The sequence below is a fragment of the Trichoderma aggressivum genome (genome assembly GCF_033847375.1).
Source record: "Trichoderma aggressivum f. europaeum strain CBS 100526 chromosome Unknown scaffold_008, whole genome shotgun sequence".
Classification (NCBI taxonomy): domain Eukaryota; kingdom Fungi; phylum Ascomycota; class Sordariomycetes; order Hypocreales; family Hypocreaceae; genus Trichoderma; species Trichoderma aggressivum.
The window spans coordinates 533,122-552,333 of NW_026946374.1; the positions used below are offsets into that span (position 1 = coordinate 533,122).

Sequence of the window (19,212 nt, forward strand, 5' to 3'; positions counted from 1 at the left end):
TACAAACATTTGGTATTATATTTCATGTATAGATGTCCCTTCTTCAATTGACACTTCCTGCTATTATCCCGGAATTTACTCATGTCGTAAATTCCCAATGTTTATTATTCATAGCCACATTTGAACAAGCTTTGCTCTGTGAGCAAATACCCAACAGCCTGCCGCCCTATCCTCAAAACTCCCTGATAAATAGCAAGAATAGATATCAAGCCAGAAACGAGAAGATGTTTTCCCCAAATACGCCACCATATATATTTATTTTTGCAACAGAAAGTCATCCGATGGAATCAAATCATACCACAGGCGGCAGTCCAATCATCCTCTCAATAATGTCATGGTATAGCTGCCTATTGATAGCGGCGCCGAACTCTATGCACCGGATGAAGGGCCTCAGCTCAACCAACAGGGTTGTCAACAAGCCATCGGCAAAGAGCAGTTCGTATGAATACTTGGACGCCAGGTCGAACCAGATCTGCGCGGGAGAAATCTCAGTCGGGTCAACCTCAAACCGGGCTAGGGCCCAGAGGGAGCTGATGGAGATACCGGTAGCCTGCCATTGGAAGGTGGGCGCCTGTGTGGTCGTAGGATCTATGCCTGCGAACACCTGGCGGTCGGTGAAGATGGATGCGGGTGCGGCATTCATCATGAGGGAGGTTGCTGTGAGGATGTGGTTATTGCCTCCCTCAGTCTCGCCGGGGACGTGCGAGTGGAAATCATTGGATTGGAAATGGTCCCAGCAGATGTTTTCAAGACTGTTGAACAAAAGAAGGGGGGGGGGCATGTCAGTCAGGCTCTAAAGGCATGTACGCAGTCTATCGGCATGGGCTGATGAAACTTACGCTAATATCCAATTAATCACAATCTGTTCTTGCTGAGGAGTAAGAGGTGGCGTCAAGGGGGGGTTTTCAAAGCTGGGCGGGCTGGCATAGCCCTGTACGCTGCTGCCAGTGGAAGGGTTACTGACGGTGAAGCATGGCGTTCCCAGAAGATCGTTAATGCCCAGTGACACAGTAATGTCGTCGAGGTTGATGTGGCCAAACAGTTCAGCATCGTTGGAGGTTGAAGGCATCAGGGGGTTTTGGTTGAGGTCCAGGTCGGACAAGTGTCCGCCGGTGAGCCATTCCTGGGTATCCAGCTCGGACGTATTACCACCCAGGCGGGTGCCGGGAGAATCTGTGTTTGAGAAATAGGTGGAGTCGGCTTGCTGTGGATATGTGTGCTGCTGAACTGGCTCAGTTCTTCTTATTAGGTCTCGGATGCCGTTGTTTTCCTTGAGCATCTGAGACGTCTCTTGCTGGGCCTGGGTGATGAGGTCACGCAGCTGAGACACATCGAGCTCCAGCTGCTTGACATAGTTTGCCTTTCTCTGTCGGTGTTGAATCTGGGCCTTCCTGACCTGAGCTCGCCGCAGCTGGGCCTTGTCCTTGGCGTCGGCGTCCTTGGCGGTCTCGCCGGCATCTTCATCTGCAGCTCGCAATCTTAGCTCAGCCTCCATCTTCTTCTTGTGCACCTTGGACCGGGTTCGTCCAAGCTCTCGAGACGATGGAACACGACTAAGGTAAGGCATGGCGTGGGCAATAGTGTGATATACAGTATAGGAGCGTGTGCAAGATTCCAAACTTTTAAGTGGGACTCGCCGCCATGAATGGAATCAAGACAGACAGATGCAGTAACGCCCACAGCCGCAAACGAGATGATCAAGCGGTGGATGAAGGAGCATTTTCAGCCTCTTGATGGAGCGACTGGCTCTGTCTTATGAAGCTGAAAACGCATCACACCCATCGAGGGTAGTAGTACGGAGAAAAGGGTTGGACGCTAGCCCATGAGGATTCCGGCATCCATCTATTCCAAATCACGAAGCACTTGCTCCGGGGGATCTGACAGCCGGCGACGACGGGGAGATTAAAGCGGTAGGTTACACCTTCTTAGATGATCGGGCCTCGTGTGGAATACCCGTAGCACTGGCTACTCTGGCGCCTGTAATCATTGAAAAGCGCCCCGGATTCCGCATTCGACGTGTTGCTGTGGACGTGGCCAATCCACGTCTCTTCGGCACTCGAGCTCCCCTCCTCGCACTCTAGCGCGCGTCTCTCCCCCCAACGGAACCCGTCTTGGGACAAGCAAGATGGAATCATTGAGATAGGTCAACGGACCAAGTCAAGCATAAATCGTGGGCTGCATGGGCAGGGCGACAAAAGGGGCAACGCGCCATCTGGAAACTCACCAGGATCTTGATCTTCCTCGCCAGCTTCGGCTTCGGCCTCGTCCTGCTGCAGCTCCGCAGTCGACGATGGGCTGGCCGACGTTTTCCCCTTCTTCTTGTGCTGGTCGCCGGCCTCGCCCTTCTCCTTTTGTTTGACTCGCTTCCAAAAGGTGGTGAACGAGGGCCGCTCACCGTCGGCACCCTCCGCATCCGCCATTGTGGTGGTCAATGTGAGTGTGAGTGTGAGTGTGAGTGTGAGTGTGAATCAATCACGACGCAGCTCGTCTTGTCTGGTGTGCTTTTGCTTTGGTCAATGCTACGTCACCGAGCAACAGAAAGCCAATTGACCTCGACGACGAGAATCCCTTGCCCCAAAATAGCACGAACACCAGGGAGCTTGTTTCCAAAAGACACAAAGATGAACAGAGCAGCTTCCAAATCTCGCCCTTTTTGCTCTTCACGGATAGGCCTCGGAAACGGGTTGGTGTGGTTGCGTCTGCGCTTGTCCGCTGTAAGCAATTTGCCCAGCGAATTCACGATGAGCCGGGCGCAACGGACGTCAGCTGCTAGGACTCGAGTCAAGCCTCTCAAATCAGCAACCCCGAATATCCCGTATAGAGTCCTGGCGATGCAGAGAAATGATCGAGAAAACCGCAAGATGCTTCTTCGCCTCGTAACGTGTCAAGGTTCAAAAAGCTCGTTGTGAGAAGGCGCCAGGCTTGCAAGCGATACGGAGTTACCAAAAGTTACTGCCTACTAGGTACTATACTACCTATGCTGGGCCTACTATTTTTTTTGGCTTCCGGACGGAAGTTGTTCAGCCAATTACCGGACTCGGCTGAGCAGGTACCTGTACATAAGGCCACCTAAAACACGCCGCGGCCGTTGGCGTTAGTGGCGCTTGTAGGCGACTTTGGCGAGCGTAGAGAACCTGGAAGTGCGGCTACAACTGCTGTGGGCGCTGAACAATTCCAGTGCCCGTGCTACCTGCAAAGTACCTATTACATGTTTCAGATCCAATTGGCATGGATCGATGTCCTCGTAGTGTGTATTTTGACAGAACCTCATTCTCATCACCTCGATAGTACCCAGTAAAATCAGGCCATTGATCTCTAAAGTTGGCGCTGAAGATATCAAAACATCAGGAATCCCTCAACCCCCATTAGGCATTTCGTCCCTTAGTATTTCCCGTTATCGCCCATCCAGAGGTACCCGGTACCGCCGTCCAAGCGGAGATCCCACACGCTAAATGCCGACAATCCCCAAAAATCCCGTCAATGAGATCCCGAGCATCCAAGTCCAAGCAACAAAAGCAGCAAACCTCGTCGGCACAAAAAAACCGACCCAGCGGCTGGAATCGTGCCATCCATAACAAATTGCCGATCGCAGAGCCTTTTTTGCTCCGCAACAGGCGCGCGGCATTAGCTGCAGATGCCACCTGCGTTCAGGTGCAAATAGCAGTGCACAAGTAGGTACTCGGTAGATGGGAAACGCACTTCTCATAATGATTTGAAATAAGCAAAGGGGGTGGTGGTATCTGCGACTCTCCGGCACATGTGCCCAGGTCGCTGTTATCAAATTATTTCAAATACTTATACTCCTTACTTGATTATTTCAAATTCACTTGCATGCCCGCAATCCCCACGGCGTCGCAGCGCATCCAAACATCTTCCTAATAGGTTATAAATGCTTACTTCATGAGGGAAATAGCAACATGAAATCACATCACGGCAATCGGCATAGTTTTACCAGGACAACGAACTTTAAATTCAACGACCCGCTCTCAATCCTACATACCTACAGCCGCTGTATACATGGTAGCTCTCAAATCAAAGCCGATAACAAGCAAAGGTTGTTCCTTTTGCCAAACTCCTCGCTAATAATGAAACAATCAAAGCAACCCAACGCCCAAGGTCCAAATGCACTTTTGCACATCGGCATGATCCCGGCCTCCTCCCCCTGGTCGTTCCAAAAACCAGTAGATCAGAACGAGAGATGCGAAAACAATTCCAAATAAGAATTCTCGGCCATACACACAAACACACACTGCTTTTGTATATCCGTCTTTCTTATCTAATCGTCGCCGTCTTACTCAGACTCCCCGCCGTCGCTATCGGTTGCGGTGCCTTCGTTAAGCTCTTCGTCATCTTCCTCCTCGTCGAAATCGTCACTGTCTTCTTCGTCGTCTTCCGCATTCAAGCCGGGGACTGCTTTCCAATGCACATAGTCGTCCGCTAACCACCGTTTGCTCACTGGTAGCTGGTATGGGTCAAACGGGAAATAGGGGTCAAGCTGGTGAAAGCTTTCCTCTTGAGTATCGAAGCCAGAATCTCTGAGGGCACCTCCGGTAGAGTAAGTCGACGACAAGAACTGTGTCAACCGGATGCGTTTGTTGCTTTCAATCAACGGATACGCGTACATAAAGTTGAGTCGGTGTGCCAGCTTAGCAAACTCATCGACAATGACGGGCGCGCACACCTTGAGCGGGTTGAGCTTGCCAAAGATGTGGGTTGAAAGATCCTTTCTCGTCGTGCCAATCCACTCGAGATCCTGGCCAATATAGGATGCTGGGTCTTCGGGGTCGACAAACTCGGGAGCAGACACGATCAAGTCTTGCCAACGGAAGCAAAAAATGTAGAGGGTGGCTTGCAGAAGGCTGTAGTAAGGGTGAAAGCGCTTGAGGTCCGGACCGCGGCAGAGGGGCTCGTATTTCCTGCGGTACTGGTCCAGATGATGGATCAACAGCATAAAGATGGTGCGCACCAGGCTGCGCGGCACGAGCGCCCCTCGGGCGACAAAGCTTGCCAGGTAGGCGGCGGCAGCCTGTTTCAAAATATTCGGCGTGTTGCTCTGGAAGGCGCTGGCAATAAGCTGACCGCAGAACGCGTCCGTAAGCCGCTCGTGCTGCTGTGCAAAGTGAAAGATGAGGAACTGCGTATGCCGTGATTTGTACGTCGGCAAGACCATTTGGTCAAACTCGCGCAGGATGACGATGAACATGTCAAACGCCTTGTCTGACCCAGGGTTTGCAAAGTGCGGCGTGTAGACTTCGAATAGGGTATCAAGCATCGAGTCCATCTTCTCCACGCTGTCTTTCAGAGTCTTGATTCGGACGGCCTCTTGGTCATAATCTACGTCGTCGCTATCGACGGACTCGGTATCGCTGTCATCATCTGCCTCGTCTTCCCAGCTGCCTGTCTCTTCTTGAGGGTTCTCGCGCAGCGCGTACATGACGGCGGCAGTGATATCATCGTCCGTGTCTTCTAAATCCAACTGCATCTGTGAGTCAATTTTAACAACGCGATCTAGTATCATGTCGAAAATGTCATCCTGCAAGTCGGGCACGTATTCTTTGACCTGGAGAAGATTGTGGATATAGGCCATGTGGACTCTCATCGAATCGTCGAGGAACGGGAACTTGCTTCTTAGCAGGTTTTCTAGCACTCCAACGGCGGCTGGAAACATCTTGAGAAGGTATTGCAAGGTCGAATGCAGCCTCTCTCGCATCGTGTCGCGGCTGATGTCGGGGAAATCGGGAACTCGCCATGAGGACGGGCGAGTGTCGTGGAACTTGTCCACGATCATGGTCAAGACTTGGTTGAGGTAGGATCCCTGAGCACTGACCAGCGCGGCTAGGAAGTGCGTAAACACTTTGACAAAGGCGGCATCTCGCCCCAACCAAGAGCAGTTGAGAATGACCTTGACCAGGCCATTGCAGTCCTTGCTCTTCAGAATTGGGATGCAGCCAGTCAGAGCCATCAGGTAAACTTGCAGCTCGTGAGGCTTCAGCGTATCATCCTCTTCTCCCACCACCGGCGGTAGGTATCTCTTCTTATCGTTGGCGAACATCTCTTTCAGTCCGTCGTACTGGCCGTCGTCTCCTCGGAGGTGGGCCTCCAGCGCCATGCGCACTTCTAACTTGACTTCGTCCATTGTTCGCCGGCCGACCTCGTACGTCACATTCTTTATGTCGTCGAAGAACACCTTGCGGCGCTTTCTGGAAGCTTCCTGGGCCTCTGAGCCCTCGCTGGGCGCGTCGTGCTGGTCCTTCCTGCGGCCAAGAGCTGAAGCAGGCTTGAGTATGGATTTGACCGGAGGAGCGCTCCTAGGCAAAGTACCGGGGAGGGTTCTTGGGGTTGAAATAAATGGTCGCATGGATGGCAATATCGCTAACCGATGATAATGAAGAGCGCAAAGATAGGATGCTAGCAAGATTGATGGCGAGTCTCGCGGCGTCCGTTACGGGAATGCAGCGATGAAAGAAAAAGGCTGTTCTCTGCGGTTGCCAAGTCCCTTCATACTCAAGCTACGGAGCACTTAAAAAACCACAATCAGTCTTTCGGATAAGCGCAAGCACATGGCTTGGGCTCCAGCTGTAGAAATGCGAAATAGCCGTCGATTCGAATAATGTGGTTGAATGATGCTGCGGAGAGAGTGACGGCGTCAATGCTGGGACATGGATTATTTTTTTCCTGCACATTAATATGCGTCAGGGAAGATTTTCAATCAAGTGGGGACCCCGCACGTGCCTCGCAACCAAGTTGGCTTAGGCAGCAAGAGTGGTCCGTGCGTCATTCGGAATATTCTTTTGCCTTTGCGAAGCGCCTTTGTTGGACAATGACGAAGGCGTACTTGTAAGGCTTGACAGGATGTGAGATGAAAGCCGTAACACATCAAAATCGACAGCATTTCCAGCCATGCATGCATTCCATGGAATCCCACTGACGCCACCTCAATGCAGTATCACTTGACTATGTAAGAGTCATTCATCACTCAAATGGAGGCGTCGCCAGTGGCTACTCCAGTTGCGTCGTCATGGTAGCAATCGCAATTCACATGACAACCTGGAACATAAAAAGACAAATGACGGTTGATGTAAAATGAATATACCCAGTAGCACTAAACTCTTGATAGTACTAGCATATAGTAGTAGTAAACTCGTATCGAATATTCCAACTCCGTAACCCACAGTCTGGACCCCATGCATAATCCGTTATCCTGCTTGGAAAAGTCCTGAATTCCCTGCTGCCGAGAAAGATGTATATCGTATCCCAGGGCCGCTCCTGAGTCGACAGGTCAAGCTTCGAGGGAGAATCTACCTGTCTGAACAATCATCTGTAGCTGAAGCCCAAGAACTAAAGAAATATAAAAAAAAAGAAAACAAAGTTAAGCCCATGCATTCGCCTTAGAGAGAGTTGGAATTCTTTCACGCCCCTTCTCTCCTTGTTCTTGCCCCATCCTTTCCAACTTCAAGTATACTGGTAATGTTATTGCCCCAAGTCAAATGATCAAGCACTGGTACTTTTTATTTCGAGGCGAGGGTCGAGAGGCATGGCCGGCGAATCGGGAGAGATTTTGGAAGAGATCGACGGCCCCCTTGTGCCAGGCTCACCGGGAGGGGTTGAGGTACCAGGCTCACTGGAAGGGGTTGAGGTACCAGACCTTGCCGTCTTCAGTTCACGGAGGCTGTCGGCCGGCGAATCCTCCTAATAACTCTCGCCAGCACCAGCTCCGTTGTGACCGGCATGAGAAGTATACATGTAGTTCGGATCGGCGCCCCCTTCGGCAGGATTCGTTCCCTCGGGGGGTGCATAATCGGCACTCGTTGTGCCTGGCTCAGTCTTTTCGGCACCCGGGATCATTGCGCCGCCCCAGTTGTTGTTCTCTAGGACACGATCACGGTTCGATTGATTTTGTTGCTATTTTTCCATCGCCTTGTTAGAAAGAGAAACAAAATTGAGAGGGGTTCATGGTGTGAACTCTTTCTTACCTCACGGTACTTTGAGAGATAGACCTTTAGAGCCTCCGCATAGTTCTCGAAACCCAGTGAAGTCATGGCAAACAAAATGTCTTCTCCGTTGACTGTCTTGCGTTTTTCTTGCTGACATTTCTCCGAGGCTGAGGCAAGACAAGTCAGCATACGCAAAGGCGCGCTCTCCATGAGACAAAGCCCAAAACCCAGACATACCTTCGCTGGTTATGAAGGAGATGAACTCGCTAACACACTCCTGCATGCACTCTTTGGCCTCTTTCGCAATCTTGGCGTTGTCAGGTAGGGCATTCTTCATGATTCGGGCGACTGGAGCAAAGTTGCGGATGTTAGCATCTAGCTCATCGGATTTGTCGGCCTTGGAGGCGCGCGGCGTCTCCTGCACATTAGGAAACAAATGGTGAGGCATAGGGAATATGCGAGGCTGAGAAAAGCGAGCAGCTCACACACATGCGGCAAGCAATCATGATTCGAGAATGGCGCCGAAGGGGGGACGATGAGGACATACCATTGGCTATAGGCAACCACCGGTCTTGCTCCTTGACACCTTCAAACTCATAGCCAGTCCCTCCGGCCGAGTGGGGTTCCTGGTTATCATTCATTTGTCCTTCCTCGTCGGGTGACTGTGCACCTTGGTCGACATCCTTTGGAGGAGATTGAGGGGAGTCGGACATATTTGGCTACCTGCAGCGGCTGCTAGCGTCTTTTGTAAAATCTTCGGGTTGGCACAGCTTCGGTAGGTTTCGCGATGATGTGTCCCCCTGGCCACGTCGCAGAGGTAGCAGAGGCTTGCCCGATACGTCGAGAGGGGTGTGTGCAGTGCGAAAAGATGCGTCAATCGTGACAAAACGCGAGGGATCTAGGTCGCGGCAGGTTGGGTCTGCCCTGGCTGGACGACACAGGACCTATGACGCCCGCTTGGCGTATGTATGTATGGGCTGGCAAGCCGGTTGGGAGAGAATATCCCTGGTTGGAGGGGGAAAGGCCGGAGGGGGAGGGGTGGCCTTGGTAAAAAAAAAAAAAAAAAAAAAAAAAATTAAGGGTCCGCAGTAGGTCCGCAGTCGTAAAGAGCTTCCAGTCGATACGATTGGGGAGCAAAACAACAAAGCTCTGTCCAAGCAGAGGCAGCGCTGCTACGAGGGCGTGAGCGAATCAAGCACTGGCACTGGCTTTTCTCAGCTGCTGACGGGTCTCTCTGGCTCTGGCTACGGCAATGGCCAGGCGGATTCGAGGATTCACAGCTCGAACAACAGGCAGTGACAATGACAACGTCGACGGGGGTGCGCCTTGGACAACAGACGAGGTCTTCGCGTGCAAACGGCTCTTGGGACGGATTGGTGGCGCGGCCAAGTTACACGGTCGCGCAGGGTTCCGGGTCGTAAGGCGACTGGTTCGAGGTCAGAACAGGAGGCTCGCGGGGGGGAGTCTGGGAAGCGTCTCACGAGGGTGTATTGCGCTGTTTGCTCTGCGGCTGGCGTGGGTGCATAAGTGTGAATGTGAATGTGGAGTGCAAAGAAAGAGGAAAAAGAGAGGACGAGGCTAGTGGTGGACAGCAGCGCGGTGTTGTCGGCCGAAATAACAGCGGGAACCTGGCGGGCAGGTAGCGCGGTACTTTGCGCAGCTAGCCCGGTACTAAGGCAGTGTCTCTGGATGGGCAGCGCTGCAGTGACAGCCTTTTGCAGCTTTATCGATAGAGGGGGGAAACAAAGGCTCGAGGTACCGCCTCATACTGCGGCGCGGGCAGTGGTACCGCCAGCGAGTGGGTGGTTGTTGCCCAGCAGCAAAGCTACCTTGGGCAGCTCGATCTGCACTAGCAGGGCGGGTATCTGGAGCTGAAGCTGACAGTACCCGGTTACTTGCTTGATTGGTATCGTTCAGTATGTTTGGGGCCGTTCAAACGTTTCGATGTTGACCACTTACCGAGCAGAGGTACCTGGTGGCTCTTGGGACATGCGACACGATCTACTACCGGCTTAGTATGATGCTACCTACAGATATTGCCTGAGAAGTGGTGATAGCATCAGCTGCAAGACTACTGGTACTAACATCGGTCCTCCATTAGTACTAATGCTGCCATCAATTACCTATCCAGGGAACAAGTACTATAGTTAGCAGCTCTTGTAAGCGTGGCATCCATCTGTATGATAATTGTACCAACTACGGGTTGGCATTTGCAGCAGCATTCTCCATTACGAGAAAATCCTATTTAAAAAAGTAACCAAAAAGGCCCACCGCATATGTATGCGCTCAAATCACCAGACCACTCAATCCGCACACCCCGGCTCGCCATGATTCTGGTTTAGAATGCCTCATGTGAGCCTTTGACCACGGCCAACATCACCCTACGATTGATGATCCTCGTCCCAAGTGCGTCTTTTGCTGGGCTAAAACTCCCAAGGGGGGGCCAGATGGTTGTACCAAGGCATCAGAGGCGGTGTGTTACAGCAGCTATCCGCGGCGTCCTCTTGGTGGCATCAGCTAAAAGACCTTCGGATGATATTCCTGCATCGGGAGAAAATAAAAAGGCATCAATGGCATCTTGAACAGAGTCTAGCAGCCAGCGAGAGCCCTCCCCCTTGCCCTGGCGCAGCGAAAACAGGCCCGGTGCACTTGTACCAGCTCCCCCTGTCCTGCGATATGCCGTGATACAAGCATGGTCAGCCTCGTGGCTGTGACGTCGTCGTCGCAAACGACAGCCCACGAAGACGGTACCGGGATGGTGGGCTACTGCAGTTGCTCATTTGACAATGGATCGCAGGCCATGGCCAGACGCCGCTAAGGCAAGCCTCTCCTCAGGAACCCGGTGGCTGAAAAGTCGGCCCCCCCAAAAAACGAGTTGTCAAGTCATTGGGCCGCATTTCAAGTCTGCCCAGTGGTTGGCTGGTGACCGACGCCGGGCGGGAACGAACCACGGCCTGGCTCTCGACAACCTCTCGGGCATTGGGCAGTTGTTTGGGCCAATGGTGACGTTGGCGCTGCGAATAGGCCCCTCTGTTGGTTCTCTGATTCTCATTTCGCTCCAGGCACAGCTCCGCCAGAGACGGCAACATGCATCCCGCGGTAACCTCTGAAAAGACGGCATTTCGCTCCGTCTAAGCACTTCGAAACGGCGCCCCTGAGCTGCCGGCGGTCCGCAGGTTGATTGGGTAGCGAGCCCAAACGTCCCTCGCCCTCCCATTCTGCCCTTGTCCCTGCGCATGGCTAGACGGAAGGATGGCGGGCTTGCTTGATGGGATGGATGGATGGATGGATGGATGGGTGCTGAGCTGGCTTGAAGCCCAGCTGCACCCGGCTTGGGCATGAAGCACAAACATGCGCATAAACATCCGTTTCCTCGATGCGTCCAAGTTCAATCCTCACCCGCCCGCGAGCTTTCACTTGTTGGGGTTGGATCCTGCAGGCAAGCTAGGCCCATTTGATGTGTAGTAGCTCTCGCCGCGCATGTACGAGAATTGGTGGTATTTGCCGGCTTTGATCGACTCGCCCTCTGTCTAATTTGTGCGTGTGAGGAACAAGAAAGTTACAAACACCACTCCGTGTTCTCATGTTTCCCCCCAGTCGCTGGCGGGCTGCATGACAGATGCGAGCAATGCATAATGGCGGTAAGTGTCATCGTGACATGGAGACGGGTTTCAACACTCGCACAAAGTAAGCAACCCGGGCATCCACAGTTTGCAGTTCGCAGAAATCGTTTCATGTCCGTAGCCGCTACTAGCCATATAGTAGCTTTTCGTGAGCGTTCAAGGTACACAAGGTGTAAGTAGTAGTCGTCAATGAATGCATATCTAGCGGCTTCATATCTCTCCTCTTATTTGCTTCTGGGCCTCTTCGTCCCACTCTAGTCTGGCGACGTAACATTCCAGAAATGATTCCACGCTTCTTTCATGAACAAGACGGCTCTAGGGGTGGTGTCACGAGCGAACATACGAGCCATAAGGAGGGGGGATGAGATGTAGTGAGCATCCCACCCCTCCATTAAGCCGGCTTGACAACCTGCAGATGGGTCCCCATGTATGTTCTTTAGAGATTCTGATGTGTAAGCTGTGTGATTCTCCAATATCGATGAGGTTGATGGAGGGTGGCTACTACCCTGGAATCCGTTAGATGAAGTGTTGTCATCACGGCTTGCCACTTGGCAGTGTGAAGTCGCATCTCGAGAGCTACGCAGCATATGCTGTGGTGATGAAATCTCCGAGAGGGATGCCACATGCGTAGGCAAATGCTGGCTTCGCACTCGGTGATGAACGCACTCTTCGATGTGATATAGCATATAGTGCGGCTGACACTGGCGAAACGTTCCGATTGGGCTGCGGCAATGTAAAGTGATTTGTACGCATCTAGACCTCCCCTGAGACTCCGATTGTTGGGAATCCATATATTGAAAGACACGCCGAATCGCACAGACGGACCCCTGTTTGCATCACTGTAATTAATTCTCACACGCTGTGTGTGGCCTAAGGTGCGGATACGGCAAGGTGGAGGCTGCATGCAGTTGGGCTCTGAAGCACCATCAGCAGAAGGATGAATTCCGAGCGGCTGAACAACCAGGCATAAAGGACCATTCGAATGCCAAGGCTCTGTCTCTGCGCCGTTCAGGGGAATGGCCACGTAGAGCTGGATGGTGTGGCATAGGCAGCTGTATGCTGACGAGGAAAGCAAAATGAAACAGATGGAGGTGCATTCGCAACTGAGGACTGATGATAGAATCCACATATCCCGCCGCCTCATCAAACGGTTGGGCTTTTGCTTGGCCCCAAGAAGTTTTTCCAATTTTTTTTCTCCTATCAGATGACATAGTTTGTTGTGTACCTCATTGCTGTACTACCTGAACATTGTTCTTCTTCTGTTGGTTTGGCAAAGAGAGGTTAGCTTTCCGTTGAACCTTGAAAAGGATTTGGACAGGTTGAATACGAACCTTCCACTTGTCTAATTCATCTTGCTTGTTTTTGTACTGTTTAACCAAATCATCGAGGACTTTCTTCAGTCCCTCCTGGTTTGTCTTGAGTGCTGGCACGACATCCTTGACCGTCCTCTCCACGAGCACTCCGTTGATCAAACGGAAACACTTTCGATCCCCCGAAAGAGGCTCCAAAGTCTCAAGTACAAGCCTAGAATAGTCGCCGAATTAGCGGTGTGATACATTGGGTCACGCTGAGGCTGAAAATGGGCGGCGTAGACAGGGAAGAGGTGAAACATGGCTTGAAAGCGTGGGGGTTTGATATCCCACGACGGAAAAAGACCAAAAGAATTAGCAAACGAGGGATTGACGAAAAAAAAAAAAGGAAGAACGAACTTGTGTTCTTCTGCCTCCTGCTCAATATCACCGATTTTTGAGGCAATCTGCTGCAGTGTGTTCTTGTAGTTGGAGTAAGTGGTCTGAAGGTCTATGAAAATGGTAAGCAACGTGAGATCGAGATGACAAAGGAGGGGATGACAGCAAGCGCAGGAATGGAATGCCCGTGTAGTGGGCACGTACCCTGTTGCTTCCTCACGGGAAGCTGTTGTGATGACGCCATGGCCGCCGCTGTGAAAGAAGAATATAGAGAGGCTGTAAGAGAAGGGCCAGCTATCCCTGCGATTCACTATGTGAGATGTTGAGGCAGTGGAGAGTTTCTGTGGCTGTAGGCCATTTGATTGCTATCGACGTGGGCATCGGTTGATTCCCGGCACTGTGAGCGGCAGCTATTAGCGGAAACCCCCCGCTAGAGGCAACGCCTAATCATTGCCTGTATGGTCCAAGCTTTTTTCTAGATGCAACATCTGCTGATGAAATAATTGCCCGATCATTTTTGTTGAAACGAAATCTGCAATTCCACCGTCTTGCTCTCCACATAAACGAAAAATGCATCCTCATCTACACACACAGAATGCCATGGGTACGCCACATGTCTCTTACAACACCGTTTCTTCCTCCATTGGTCTAACTGAGGTGTCCAGCATGCCAGGAGGTCATCGCCGCTCTCGAAGAATGCCATGCAAAGGGTTTCATGCACAAAGCTGCAGGCGCCTGCAACGATGCAAAAGACTTGGTAGACAAGTGTCTGCGACAGCAGCGCTCCAAAGTACAAGACGATAACAGGGCCGCTGCGAGGGCAAAGCGGGATAGGATCAAGGAAGAACAGCGGGCGCTTGGTCTCTAAGAGATACTTGTGTGCGCACCAGAATTCTCTCCATTTCACCGCATTCTCGACTCATTCCTACGTTCCAATACCTTTTATCTTGTTATCTTGTACAATATCACCATCTAGTATCATTCATGACCGGCGTTGGGGAATAAGACGGGCATCCGGGAGATAGGCGCTACGTCTTGTCAATGTACATATATATTCGCATGGAGCGCAACGCAAGACAGCCGATGGACCCAGGACGCTGCTTGAAAGAAAGAAAGCCTTGATATGGGACTGTCAAACGGCTGAGGTTATTATCAGCTACATATCCACCAATACAAAAATACGCAGAAATTCTCTCCGTCTTCAATTAAGCCTTGCGCAGGGCAGTGCCAAAGGTGAAGAGACCGTAGGCGGACAGGATGCTGAGGAAAATGGGCACAGGTTTCCTCAAGCGGATCGCCCGAGGGAAGGCTGAAGCTCCAAGAACAACCGAGGCGAGCAGACTCAACTCTACACCATAAGGCTGACCGTTGGCAATGCGATATCCGCCGAGACCGTCTAGGAGGAGACATAGATTGGTTAACACGCCAGTGCTGGGGTCGGCGCTGGAATTGATGGACTACATACACAAGAGACCAACGAGACCGCCGGCGGCAATTGAGGGAACAGAGCCCGTCTTAGCATAGCCAATTGCGCCGCCGCCGGCTGTGAGAGCCGCGAGGACAAAGGACGCATTTGACAGCGCGGAAGACGTCGTCTTGGACTGGCGCAAAAGAGGGAGTGTCAGCTTGCCAAGTTCGCGACACGCATTGCGCACGATTGACGTACCATGATGGATCGCGTTGTATTGAGAAGCTACGGGTTGTATGTATGAGTATCTTGATGAGATTCAAGCCTCGCAGATCAGCTTTTATATGCCGGATGGAGAAGCTGGCGGCCTTTTAAGTCCCGAATCCAATCGGGGCTCGGAGTCGAATGAGGCCGCAAACCAACTGACGTGATCCAAGTGATGGCAAGTGGGTCGCCAGGCGCCCCCCAGATTTGCGAGCCAATCACAGCTCGCCGACCTGCTTGGAGCTTTCGTGGCCGTAATTGTACCAAAGTACCTAACAGGTATTGAAGCTACGACTTCACTAAGTGCTTCCCAGCAAGTTGAAGATCGATATCATCACGAACCTCGTTTCCTCTCCAGACGAACGTCCAACATCGCCCGCCATGCCCGCCAAGAAGAACGCAGCCCAGCCGGCCCCCTCAGCCGCTGCGACCAGCCAATCCAGCACCACGGCGGCGGGCTCTGTCCCAGCGCCTGTGGGAGCAGCGCCAATCTCGACGCCCGTTTCCGCGCCGGCAGCCAAGAGCGCCCCGGCCAACTGGGACAAGGTGCTGCAGAACATCTACAATCACTACATGAACGAGACGCCGCAGCGGACCAAGCTCATCGACGTCTTCCTCGTCTTCATCGCTGTTGTGGGCGCATTGCAATTCCTCTACTGCATCCTCGCTGGCAACTACGTGCGTCCCCCAGCAAACCGCGGATGCTTGCAAGCATTGGGCACATTCACATTGCTAATCAACGTCGCAGCCGTTCAATGCTTTCCTTTCAGGTTTTGGAGCCACCGTTGGCCAATTTGTTTTGACGAGTTCGTAACTTTGCTGCTTCTCCGTGTTGATTACAATGTTTCTAACCGGAGCTGTAGTTTCGCTGCGTATACAGACGGCTGCCGCGAACAAGAGCGACTTCCCAGAGGTATCACCTGAACGGTACGATTCCCACAACCAACCAAGCTAGACATATACGTCGACATGTGTATATGGGTGTATCGAACTCGTCATACTAACTTGCGGCCGCAGAGCATTTGCCGACTACGTTGTTTGCAGCCTGATTCTACATTTCTTCTGCGTCAACTTCATCAACTAAACGGCGATCATGCAGAGAATGCGCGGTGGAATGGCGGTTTTGATAAACTACATGTTGTGAGCCGTAAAATATACATGGTAGTTTCCCCAATCATACCTACTATTCATGGAGGAGGGGAGGCTTATACGGGAAAAGTAACTTGGTCCTAGCCAAACAAATAGGGAATCGTTTTTATTACCAGAGCTATATCAAGACGAGATCTGACTTTTTATCATGCTCCACCATCATCTACCGCATCTTCTTTGTGCTCGGCTTTTGGTGGACCGCCGGCGCCTTTGGGGGGCGGTGGTAGACCTGTACCCTTGCTTTTAGGTGCATTATCCAGCGCCAAGCTCTTCTGCTCTTCTTCCTTGAGATAGTCATCCATGAAATTGTTGGGCGCGTGGCGTTCTTTCTTCTTTCCACCTCGCGGTGTCCCACCTCGTGGAGGCGCACTCGCTGGCGCCGCACTGACTATTTGCGCGGGAACCAAAAAGTCGCCGCCTGTTGGGGGCGGTGGAGGGCTGGACTGTGTCGCGATGAGTTCGCCTCCGCTCTTCTCGTTAAACTCGCCATCGAACATTGTCTCGCCAGGGGCATTGACAGGTTCGCTCAACGGAGCTGGCAGCCGGTGCAGCGCTCCGTAGCCCAGAGTACATCCCAGAGCCCCATCTCCGCCCCAATTTCGACTAGGCTGTATTGTGACCTCGCGCGATACGTCGTACTCGTTGTTGTAGACGTATAACCGCAGAGGTCGTCCAATGAAGTCTTCCACGAGCTCACCGAGAGCACTTTCACCGTGTAGAGCACCTTCTGGGCTGCCGAGAATGTAGTCGCTATACGGCAGTAGTCCAGCAAGATCGGCGGGCGAATTAGCCGGGACGTCAAGGACATGCCAGATATTAGCTGCAAGCGAGATGGGCGCGAACTGGAGGGAGAGCCCAAGAGCTGCGGTATCCACGGGCACGGGAATGTGCATTTCCCTTATTCGTTGGCCCTATGCGACGTCAGATTTCGCCGTCCCCTCCTCATGCGGCTCGTAGTATATGATGCTCACCTTTGCGCTCCATAATCCAAACGTCACTGTTCCGCCGGCGCAGTTCTGAACCTCCTGCGCAAACAAGCTCGCGTCGGGGTTGTCCTGCCACTAGTCTCAGCACCTCATCGCCTGCTAATCGCACCGGGCATTGGCATATACAATTGGCCTTCCATTAATTCCAACAATGTAATCAAACCAGGGCTCAATTGGTAGATCGAGGTTCGTGTTTCGTAGCACCTGGAAGCCAAACGAGTCGCGATCGTGTTGACGTTGCGGGGCATCGCCATCCAGGCGGGACATGAACCGGTTGAGAGCGTTGAACATGGTCACTGAGACTGTTGCCCCGCTTATGTGCGAGGCTTAAATCTGGGTGTTTTAGAGTTATGAAGCTGTATTATCGCTCTATCGGAGGAATGGCGTCGCTTTGTGAGTTTGATGCTGCCAAGTTAGTTCTTGATAAGAGAAGAGTGACGTCTGGCCTCACTCAAAGAGAGCTTGCCGCAAGCTGTCCCTTGAGGCGTCAGCCTTGCATAAATGCCAAGGCGCTAGAGGATCGAACGCGAAACAAAAGTGGATCCGATTGCAGCTGATTTCTCAGCCTTGTCCTGAAATTCATCTGCCGTCGTACATGGGATATTCTTCTCCGATCAACAACACCCAGAAATCGACATATGACGTGCTGATATCTGTAATTCTCCGCCAAAGGTTATTTCATATCGCATCGGAAGCTAGGACAGTTCATGAATCTCGTCCCTTTTTAAAGCAGCCTGCTTTGTTCACTCACATTTCCAAACACTTCATCAACGACTTCTTATTGACGTGAACGAGGCTGCATCTCCCGCTTCGACTGCCCGTTCGCCTCGTCACGGCTTATTCAAAGCCATCATTCTAAGATGTCTGCGGATGAAAACGTGCCCGCGGATGCAATAGAGCAACAACTTGCGCGGGATATGCTCGGTCCTTACGTGGATGCACCAACCGCCCAACTTCTCTTGCCGCAGGCCCGTCAGATGCCCCAGGTTGCGTGGCAGATCATTAGAAACGCCCTGGAGCAGCATCCGCAGGCAAGAGTTGATTTTCAATACCTAACCAAGTTATTAGCGACCGAGGGCCAAGTAGCCAATGGTATCAATACGGATCGCCTCGATACTAGTGCAGTCACGGAGCCCTCCAACTTTTCACTAAAGCCTGCCGAAAGGCTTCCATTGACGGATGAATGCCATCACTATACAGGCAGACACGAAGTCCCCTGGGATATTCAGAAGTTGGTTTCCTGTTGTGCGGAGTCGTTTTTCCTCAAAGTGCTAATCGAACCTGCAGATACTTCAGCCAACGGTACTCAATCTTCGCGAGCTATGATTATGGAATTCACATGACCGATGATGCTTGGTTTGGCGTTACCCCGGAGCCTGTAGCAACGTAAGTTAAGATGTTAAATGTTTTTCTGTGCCTCTATTGTTGCTTTGTACCGCCACTGACATCCATCCCAGCCAAATTGCGTACGAGCTCTCTGAGGATCATTACGACCCAGAAAAGACCATTCTCATCGATGCGTTCAGCGGTGCCGGAGGCAATACCATTGCGTTTGCTCTGTCAGAGCGATGGAGTCGCATAATTGCTATTGAACGCGATCCTGCAACTCTTGCGTGTGCCCAGCACAATGCCGAGATCTACGGCGTTGAACCAGATTCAGTAACTTGGATTCTCGGTGACAGCTTTGAGTATCTTGATCAGCTGGTTAATAACCCTGAAAAGCTACATCCAGATCTCAGGGTTGATTTACAGACCACGATGGTGTTTGCCAGCCCTCCTTGGGGAGGCCCTGGGTATAGAACCGATGAGATATTCGACCTGAGCACTATGCAGCCATACAGCCTAAATCAGCTGCACGAAGCTTATAAGAGAATGGATCATGTGCTATTCCTTCCGAGGACGAGCGACATTCGTCAAATTGCGAAACTCGCGCCCGAGGGGGAAAAGCTCGAGGTTATCCAATACTGCGCAGAAGGGGCCAGCAAGGCCATGGGCGTCTATATCCCGGCAGAGAAACCGCCAGCATCTAGTGACTGACCTCTCGTCTTTTCCTTTGTTCTATGATTAATGAGCGTATTCAGTAATGAGGCGAGAGACTTGCAATCTATACCCAGTGTATGAGTTGGCGTGCAGCATCGTGTTGGAGCGGGCTCATTTGCA

At 52.0% G+C, this 19,212-nt stretch overlaps 9 protein-coding genes across 9 annotated transcripts; 3 read left to right on the top strand and 6 right to left on the bottom strand.

The window, feature by feature from the left end:
• Positions 1 to 292: 292 nt before the first annotated feature.
• On the bottom strand, positions 293 to 2,420 carry Triagg1_3009 (uncharacterized protein; the record flags this gene model as incomplete). The annotated part of the gene is made up of 4 exons (XM_062897255.1): positions 293 to 752; positions 840 to 1,553; positions 1,954 to 2,110; positions 2,225 to 2,420. 4 exons carry the CDS (start codon positions 2,418 to 2,420, stop codon positions 293 to 295), a joined length of 1,527 nt encoding a protein of 508 aa, XP_062758076.1.
• Positions 2,421 to 4,291: 1,871 nt separating this feature from the next.
• Positions 4,292 to 6,358, bottom strand: Triagg1_3010 (uncharacterized protein; the record flags this gene model as incomplete). Its single annotated transcript, XM_062897256.1, has 1 exon — positions 4,292 to 6,358. The coding sequence occupies one exon, from the start codon at positions 6,356 to 6,358 to the stop codon at positions 4,292 to 4,294; it is 2,067 nt and encodes a 688-aa protein (XP_062758077.1).
• A 1,331-nt stretch (positions 6,359 to 7,689) lies between these two features.
• Positions 7,690 to 8,647, bottom strand: Triagg1_3011 (transcriptional regulator family: Histone-like TF; the record flags this gene model as incomplete). Its single annotated transcript, XM_062897257.1, has 4 exons — positions 7,690 to 7,902; positions 7,974 to 8,101; positions 8,172 to 8,352; positions 8,420 to 8,647. The coding sequence occupies 4 exons, from the start codon at positions 8,645 to 8,647 to the stop codon at positions 7,690 to 7,692; spliced, it is 750 nt and encodes a 249-aa protein (XP_062758078.1).
• Positions 8,648 to 12,783: 4,136 nt separating this feature from the next.
• Positions 12,784 to 13,489, bottom strand: Triagg1_3012 (uncharacterized protein; the record flags this gene model as incomplete). Its single annotated transcript, XM_062897258.1, has 3 exons — positions 12,784 to 13,081; positions 13,267 to 13,357; positions 13,450 to 13,489. The coding sequence occupies 3 exons, from the start codon at positions 13,487 to 13,489 to the stop codon at positions 12,784 to 12,786; spliced, it is 429 nt and encodes a 142-aa protein (XP_062758079.1).
• Positions 13,490 to 13,815: 326 nt separating this feature from the next.
• On the top strand, positions 13,816 to 14,113 carry Triagg1_3013 (uncharacterized protein; the record flags this gene model as incomplete). The annotated part of the gene is made up of 2 exons (XM_062897259.1): positions 13,816 to 13,849; positions 13,911 to 14,113. 2 exons carry the CDS (start codon positions 13,816 to 13,818, stop codon positions 14,111 to 14,113), a joined length of 237 nt encoding a protein of 78 aa, XP_062758080.1.
• Positions 14,114 to 14,450: 337 nt separating this feature from the next.
• On the bottom strand, positions 14,451 to 14,914 carry Triagg1_3014 (uncharacterized protein; the record flags this gene model as incomplete). The annotated part of the gene is made up of 3 exons (XM_062897260.1): positions 14,451 to 14,641; positions 14,711 to 14,846; positions 14,912 to 14,914. The coding sequence occupies 3 exons, from the start codon at positions 14,912 to 14,914 to the stop codon at positions 14,451 to 14,453; spliced, it is 330 nt and encodes a 109-aa protein (XP_062758081.1).
• An 83-nt stretch (positions 14,915 to 14,997) lies between these two features.
• Triagg1_3015 (uncharacterized protein) lies at positions 14,998 to 16,001 on the top strand (the record flags this gene model as incomplete). Its single annotated transcript, XM_062897261.1, has 5 exons — positions 14,998 to 15,080; positions 15,232 to 15,595; positions 15,666 to 15,723; positions 15,781 to 15,844; positions 15,935 to 16,001. The coding sequence occupies 5 exons, from the start codon at positions 14,998 to 15,000 to the stop codon at positions 15,999 to 16,001; spliced, it is 636 nt and encodes a 211-aa protein (XP_062758082.1).
• Positions 16,002 to 16,212: 211 nt separating this feature from the next.
• On the bottom strand, positions 16,213 to 17,343 carry Triagg1_3016 (uncharacterized protein; the record flags this gene model as incomplete). Its single annotated transcript, XM_062897262.1, has 3 exons — positions 16,213 to 16,977; positions 17,038 to 17,121; positions 17,179 to 17,343. The coding sequence occupies 3 exons, from the start codon at positions 17,341 to 17,343 to the stop codon at positions 16,213 to 16,215; spliced, it is 1,014 nt and encodes a 337-aa protein (XP_062758083.1).
• Positions 17,344 to 17,912: 569 nt separating this feature from the next.
• Positions 17,913 to 19,089, top strand: Triagg1_3017 (uncharacterized protein; the record flags this gene model as incomplete). Its single annotated transcript, XM_062897263.1, has 3 exons — positions 17,913 to 18,283; positions 18,340 to 18,438; positions 18,510 to 19,089. 3 exons carry the CDS (start codon positions 17,913 to 17,915, stop codon positions 19,087 to 19,089), a joined length of 1,050 nt encoding a protein of 349 aa, XP_062758084.1.
• Positions 19,090 to 19,212: the final 123 nt, after the last annotated feature.